At 24.7% G+C, this 8456-nt stretch overlaps 1 protein-coding gene across 4 annotated transcripts in view; it reads left to right on the forward strand.

Moving 5' to 3' along the window:
- The first annotated feature begins 6963 nt into the window (after window positions 1-6963).
- LOC101508242 (uncharacterized) overlaps window positions 6964-8456 on the forward strand; it is a 5128-nt gene continuing 3635 nt past the window's right edge. For 2 of the 4 annotated variants that reach the window (XM_012716103.3, XM_004501576.4), the window contains exons 1-6: window positions 6964-7093; window positions 7375-7506; window positions 7641-7732; window positions 7813-7855; window positions 7961-8017; window positions 8157-8199. In XM_012716103.3, coding sequence (XP_012571557.1) covers window positions 7387-7506; window positions 7641-7732; window positions 7813-7855; window positions 7961-8017; window positions 8157-8199 — 355 coding nt within the window. In that variant the 5' untranslated portion in view covers window positions 6964-7093; window positions 7375-7386. The other 2 variants (XM_012716104.3, XM_073368197.1) reach the window with 1 other exon arrangement.

An 8456-nucleotide genomic window follows, 5' to 3' on the forward strand; every position in this document is an offset into this window, starting at 1 on the left:
AATGGTTTTTGAAGTATGTTTACGAAGGTGGTGGAAAATGGAGAGAAAACTTCTTTTTGTTGCATATGTTGGATAGAATGGAGTTTATTGAGGGATCGATTCAGTCATCTATTTATCTTAATTGTGAATAAAAATGTTTATGTGACGGATATTGCGCTTAGGGGAGGTGTGAAATGTGTGAAGTTGATTTAGAATTGAGTATGAAGTTATTTGAGTGGGAAAACAAATTAGTAGTTGTATGTGTTTTGTTGCTTGATAGAATCTTTTAGCAGGAATAATGGAAATGGTGGACTCTACGTGGAGAAAGATATGTACATATTATAGATAAATGTGGAGATAAATACAAAACCATCATTCTATATGTTGGTGTGGAATAATATAATACCTCTTCTTGATGCTCTCATCCTAAGAATAGTTGTATTTTGTGTGTATAATATATTCGTCTCAGTGTTACGAATTTTGGTGACGTTAATTATTTTTGTAATATCACTATGGGATGTTAATATTTTATATTTATTTTATTTTGTAGTATGTTTTATACTACAAAATACATTTTTATTGATATTTATGTAACTATTAAAAACATTATTTATTTATACGTCACACATTCATGACATTAAATCTTATTTATTAAAATATAAATATATTAGAAATATAAAGATTAAATAGTTAAAATTAGTTAATTTTTATTTATGATGATAATTAAAAAATAACTTTTTTTATAATAGTGACTAATAGAGACTAACTTTTAAAGTTTTATTTTTTTACCATAATGATAAGAGAAAAAAATAAGAGTTGTTGCAATTTATTCTTTCCACTTGACCTTTTTTATTTGGGTGTTGCTCTATAATAACGATGACATAAAGAAAGGTAGAGATAGGAATATAGGAGTGGTTGCAACTTCCAAGCCAATTGAATGTTATCTGTACCAAGCCACCAACAACCAACCGTTAATTTGGTTCCTCTGTTCCAAATTTACGATCATTTCAGATTTTTAATGCAAAAAATGTTTGGTTAGTCAGCATAGTAGTTTTACTAAACTAATTTTATGCTTATAAATTTTTTTTTTATGGAACTATATATATCAATTAAATTTCTTAACGAAGGCATATTTGGAGATATTCAATCAATTCAATATTTTTGGTAACAAATCAATATGAAAAAACTATAGGAGTATAAATTAACCACGTGCGCTTTTTTCAATAATAAATATTAAATGCTACATCATTAAAAAAACACATCACTGTGTGAGGGCAAAATTGTAAAACTGTAGTTAATGATACATTGAAATGCGAAAGCGACAGTCACTTTGAATATTTTTACTTTTGGTAAAATGACGGTGGATTTGGAATAGAGTACCGGTGTCTCCAATTATAAACATGCATTAGAAAAGAAAAAATATTCTTCAATTATAAGTTATCTTGATTTAAAAAATTTATTCTTTAATTATCACTTTAAATATACGGTATTTTAAAATTATCTTTAAATTTTAAAATTTTAAAATTTTCATAAAAAGTAAATATATTTTTCTTCTTAAATTATCTTTTTGAAAATTTCAAGAACCAAATTTTTAATAGTTATTATTTAATATCAGAATTTAAATATCCCGTATTTATATTTCAACATCGACAATTTTATTTTTAAAATTTGTAGTTGAGAACAACTACCAAATTTTAAAATTTTGGATGAGATTGACTCTCGAAAATTTTATACCTTAAATTTTTAGTAGTTACTTTTATTTTATTGAAATTTTAAATTTGTGATAAACTAATTATATCACCAAAAATTATATACATACTCTGTAGTAGTATTAATATGTGTACCAGAATTTTAAGAAATAATTTAATTACAAGAAATTTTGTTGAGATGTTAAGATTCTAAAGTAATTTTTTTTACCTTAGATTGAATGAAAATAAAAAGGACAAAGTTGAATTTTTTATATTTGTGGGGGTATAGATCCGGTTGTTGGGGTACATGATTTAATATTATCTGAGAGAAGAACTAAAAATAATGTGGGTCTTATTATGATTTAGAAGTTTTTACTTGTCACCTCCACAATACATTTAAATAAACTATTTTATTTTTTTTATTATATATAAAAATTAATATTTTTTTTTTTCACTCACACATTCAAAACTTGACAAAAAATTATTATAAATTTTTAAAATTCTTTAGTCTTGGTTGATTATAAAATTTTTAAAATATAAAATAAGTTTATTAATTTGAAATACAATTTATTGTATTAATAAAATATTTTTGAAATTTTTGCCTTTAACAAAAGTTTTAAAAATCAAAGTTTCGGTGCTTTCAAAATTTCAAACACATGGATTATTTTTTAAAGTTTCAAAAATCAAATTTTTGAAATGTAATTTTACATTTCGAAAAATATTAAAAAATTTAAAAAATTTATAATTTTTCCCAAACTTTTAAAATGGAAATTTTATTTCAAAATACTTACATTATTTTTTTATATTTTCTATTTTTATTTTGAAATTTCAAAAATATTAATTAATTTTCCTATTTCAGAAATTTCGTATTATTTAAATTTTTTGACATTTTAGAGTATTAAAAAAGTTTATAATATAAAATTTATATAGTAAAAAGATAGATAGATAGATTCTTTTTAATAATGTTTATATATATATATATATATATATATATATATATTGTATAACTATTTTTATTATAAATTTATTGTAGTTTGATTTAATTTAAACTTTTCGATATTTACTTATTATACATATATATTTGTATATATGATTAATGAAAACAAAATTTAAATTTCTCACAGCACATCTAACTTCTAAAAGGCAGACAACACACCTTAGAGAGTTAAGGGATAAAAAAAATAGCAGAAAATTAATCATTTTAGTTTTAACGTGCAAACCTTGAGGTTGGAGTACCCCATCATTTCCTGCACGAAATCATTAGCATACTCGTATATAAGTCTATACTAACATTGACACATACTACTATAGACATTAATTAAGGGTTTGTACTTTAGAAAAACTTAAAAAAAAAATAATAATAATAATAGATATTAAAAACAATTGGAGATAATTTTGTAACAAAGTAATTAAAGTCAACTAGTTAATGATTATCTAAATTAAAGTCAATATTAAAAATAATTTTTATTAGATTTTACTTTATATGTCGATAAACTCCAGATTATTATATGTCTTCCCTTGAAAACTGGAAAGTTTTAAGAAAAAACTTTGAAATTAAAAGTTTTAACATTGGCCGGTAACAATAGTCATAATAAAATTTATGGGTGGTACCAGATGAATTTTCTTGAACAATAATTGGGACAGGAATACCCCAGCAATGTACACTTCATTTGAGATAAATTCTGGATGACCAATCAGCCACTACAAATGTTTAACGATTATTTTTACAGCTTCCTTTATTCTAATGTTTATTTGCCAAACTCAATGATATAAAGATAGATGAAAAATTAGTTTATGTAATAAAAATTAGGATGGGTGTACCTTCCTAAGAAATTCATGAACATTGTGAACTAGTTTTCATGTGCTTTGTTGAGCAGCACTTTCTGTTTTGAGATAAGAGAATCCAGTAGCCACAGCCAAATCCAAGAACATAATATTACTCACCTCTCCAGCATAAATTTAATAATTAAGCCTAAATTAATTTACATCAAACATATCAAAGAAATATCTTAGCCGGAACAAATAACGTAACTTTCATTAATTAATTAATTAATTAATTAATCAATATTTCCAATTCAGCCAACAAAAGTACAAGTATCCATGCTAAGATATGCACGCTCAACTCAACCTTTGCCCATGAATGTGGCCTCAACACCAAATTTGGTAATTAAGCTTCCATTGTATTCCTCGTTTTTAATTGGACCTGCAACAAGGAGAACCACTAATCTATATAATTGATATGGACCAACCATGCACTGTCAAATAAGATTATGTTTAATAAAAGTAGTTATAGCTTACAGCTATTAAGTTAATTGAGTGGTTGATAAAATTAGCAGTTCAATTAACTTAAAAATGGAAAATGACAATCTTAATTAAAAGTAAATAAATTTTATTAATTAATGTTCGAAATATTTTAAAATTTATTTTTTAGTAATTTAAAGTTTATCGATCTAATATTTTTTATTTTTTTATCCGTTTATTTATTTTAAATTAAAATAAATAAATTATCTACTTTAAAGTAATCATTATTATAAAATTTAAATTATTTATAAATAATTTAAAATTATAATAAATAAATTATTTATTAATTAGATATATTTTTTTTAACTATTTTATTTAATCGACTTTTTACTTTCAATTATAATTTATTAAAAAATTAAAATTATTTTTTATTTTAATTATTTTAAATTTTAAAAATTAGTCATTTTAAATTATAACAAATAAATTATAAAGTATAAAAACGGAGTTTTATTAAACAACAAAGATAAAATCAAAATAAAAAATGACAATTTATAAATTCATATAAGCTACTTAAATTAATTTATCAAAAGAACGTTATAAGCTATAAGCTTGTAGGTGATTGTTACCAAACAATAACTTGTAGTTTATAAAACATATATAAGTTCGTTTTTTTGCATTGCCCTACAGAGCTTAAAAGACACGTGGGAATAGGGCCAAATATGATTATAAATTTTACTTCATATGAGAAGCCTCATGTGTGTATTTCACTTTTTTGTTGTGCAAATTTATTATTCATTTTAGTTGTTCGTGGTTGATCACACAAATTTTACAACAATCCATTAACAAAAAAAAAAAGGACAATGAACTTGCAAACACAATTTGTGTGAGCAACTGAAATGGACAATGAATCTGCAAAATAAAAAAGTGAAACAAGCTTGAGGCATTTAAATGACTGCACTTAAAGTTTTATCCGTTTCATCAACGTAAATATCTAAGATATAACAAGTCTTTTCCTAAAATTAACAACAAGAAAATATATCTATCAAAAAATATCACCCAAGAGAAAATTAGAAAAAACTAGAAGAAATATAAAAGTTTTGAAGTGTTATTAAAATGAGTCAAATTTTCAAATAAATAGGAAGAGATTTGTTAGTCTGAACAGGCAAAAAAAAAAAAAGAATAGTGGGAGTAGGGAGTTTGATTAAGTAGTATCAAATGTACCAAATCAAATATCACCTCAAATAATATTAATTTTTTTTATAAATATTTTGTAGTTAAAAATATGACACAATTTAATTAAACTTTTGAAATATAAGAAAAATATACCTATTTCAAATGAATGGCAAAAGAAAGCATAGCAACCAAGATCACCCGTTAGTCAAAGAGGGTCATTTTCAGGATTGTTGTTTGATTCAATGAAATAGTAGAAGACTTCACAATTCTCATCTATTTCAGTTTCACCCACTTCCACATACCCAATTTTAGAAATAATGTTTGAGTGGTTAGTATTATTTTATTTTTTATCGATCAACTCTTCCAAAGGCAAAATATGTCTCACATTTACCGATTTAGTTTTTATAGGAGTGTGGATTTGTTATATATTTTACTTGCGAAGAACCAAACTCTTTTGGTTGGAATTAAGCTATGTTGGAAGGCATTGTTCAAAAAGTTTGGTGTTTTATAACTCTCTTTACATCATTTAATTAGTGGCAAATGTGACATCAAGGTTTGATACATGATTAAGCTATCTACATTCACCACATTCTCTGAGAAGGTCACTATTGTGTGAGTCTTATTGCCAAAAAAAGGTGTTAATCACGCCCATTCATTTGTGATAAGTCTTTTCTCAACTTTGCTGGTAGATACTCATACTATAGGGGTGACATTTTTTTACCGATACTTTGTTTATTTTCTTACTTTCCCGTTTCTTTTACCTTTTTTCATGTAACAAAAAATAAATAGAAAAAAAAAACTAAATTGCTCTCTTTTAATTTTAAAATACTAATTAATTTCTCTATCAAGTAATTATTTTAAATTCTTAAATTAATTTATTCATATTGACACAGTTGAGATGCGATCACATGTGTGTGTAAGTTTTTTTTATGAATTACATTTTTAAAGTACAATTGCTTGCTCATATAGTTATTTAATATAATTTCATATAACACTTCTGTTCTTTATATTTTTTTTCTTTCAATTTAGTCATATATTTAATTTTATTACAAAAATTTAAAAATATAAATAATGAAAATATGATTTTATTTAAAGATTTGAGTTATATATTTGATAAAATTTGTATTATATTGAAAATAATAATTAATTTTATGAATTTTATTTAAAATTTTTGATGAATTTTTGTGAAAAAAATATAATATTGTTAATATTTTAAAATATAAAAGGTCAAATTGTTTACTTAAAATTAAATAAACGACTAAATGGAAAAAAAAAAAAAGATAAAAAACTGAAGTATTATTTGAAATTAAGTTAAGAGACCGTATAATCAATTATACATATTTTTAAATACCAACCAAGATTAGTTTTTCATTTTTTTTTATTTTTATTAAATTTATTAAAATAATTAACACATTCATTGGCCCTTTTGACTTTTCATACAAAAAAGTATATTTTTTGACAAAATAAAAGCATATTAATTATCAATTAATACATTCAAAAAATCTATTTGTAATTTTTAAAATATTATAATCAAATTTAAAAACTTACCTTTGCAAATAACAAATATTTTGGTAACATATAATTTTTCACTCTCAAATATAAATAAAAATTCAGTTAAAGAAACTTGACATAATTAATTTAAAATTTAGACTAAATTTAAAAATTTTATTTGATATACTTTTATTTATATTTAAAACATTAACTTTTTTATTAGATTAATAATTGAGCACTATTCGTGTATGATAATTTTATATAGATAATTAATCACAGCTATTCATAAAAATTAATATTGTTAATATAAAATTAGTCTACGTTTACTCAACTATATATATATATATATATATATATTATTCTTATTTATTTATTTATTTTAAGAATTGAATGTTTATTTAAGAGACACAAACTACGGTTAGTGTTTGGGACTTTTTACTCTTCCAACGCGAAACTTGAAACTTACGCTTTTTTCTCGCTAGTTTTTGGCTCCAACATCTCTCTCTCTCCTCGCACGCTTTGTAAGTGTTTACTGTACTTCTCTTACACTTCGTTTCTTAAATGTTGTTATTATTATGATTTATATTTTTTATTCAATTTTCTTTCTTGACATTTTCTTAAACGTTTTCTTGTTCTTTGTTCATCTTGCTTGGTTTCTTACACAAGAATTGAAATGTGAGGATGTTTTGGTTAAAGAAAATGGAATAGAACGAATTAGTGTGATGAATGCTATGGTTTTTTTTTACATGTTATAATTGTGAATGAAACTAACAATTTGGGATCTTTGTGTTTTCTTGGTTAGTGAAAGAGAATTATGGAGAGTGAGAAGAATCAGATTAGTGAAGAAGTGAAAGAGCAAGTTGAAGCTGATTCAGTTGAATTTGGGGATGTGATTTACGTCAAGCTTCGAAGTGGCTCATGGTGGCCTTCACAGGTGATGAGTTATATAATGACCTAATTGACCTTAATTATTGAAAGCTAGATTGTACATACTAGATACCCTCTTTTATGTTAATTAACCAATCGACGATTAGATTGTATTCTTTAATATAATTAATAATGTTGTAGGTTGTTAATGAGAAGGCAATCCTTCCAAGCCTAAAACCTAGCGGTCGTCGATCGGGGGATGTCCTTGTTCGGCTGTATGGAAGCCATACATTGTCAGTACTTTATACCATTTATGCTGTTCTCTACAATTTGTGCATTAATTTTGTACTAACGTGCACTTTTGCTTTCGTAGCATGAATGTAAATCCCACTAAATCTTGTTCTGAGTTTGAGACGGTAAGTTTATATGGTGAGCATTTGATGTAAGCCTAGTTTATGTCCCTTTGTAAATCTTATGGATTTGGCATGATTTTCTCTGTGGTTATGTATTTGATCTTTCAGATACTCAAGAATAATAATGGGGATCTCAGAAAAATTCTCCAAGAAAGTCTTGAAAAGGTAACCGCGACTTCTTTATTTTAGTTTGCTAATAATGAGGTGATAAGTGTTATCTACAGCTTTCTTCATTTAGGCAGTGAGTTGTCTTCAATATATTGAATTAATGTTGTCTGTCATTTTTTATTTTTAATGGGTGAAGGACCTTCCTAGCTCAAAGAAGAAGTCATCATCAAAGGCCAAAGGTTAGTGCATTTTCTTGTAATTCTAATTGTTTTGCATGCTCTACTAAGTACAAATAGCATATCTATTTTATCTTTTATTTTTCAAGGGAGTTTAAAAAATGAGAGTGTAGTGTGAAGAAGTTAAGGATTTGCATCAACTTTCCACTGGTTGTTATTGTTAATTAATTACTGCCTTCTGGTGTATCTGCTCTAATCATGTTAAAGGAAATGAACAAAACAAAGAATATTAGGCAGATAGATCCACTTGAGAAAAGCAG

Source organism: Cicer arietinum, chromosome 5 (assembly GCF_000331145.2).
Source record: "Cicer arietinum cultivar CDC Frontier isolate Library 1 chromosome 5, Cicar.CDCFrontier_v2.0, whole genome shotgun sequence".
NCBI classification, from domain to species: domain Eukaryota; kingdom Viridiplantae; phylum Streptophyta; class Magnoliopsida; order Fabales; family Fabaceae; genus Cicer; species Cicer arietinum.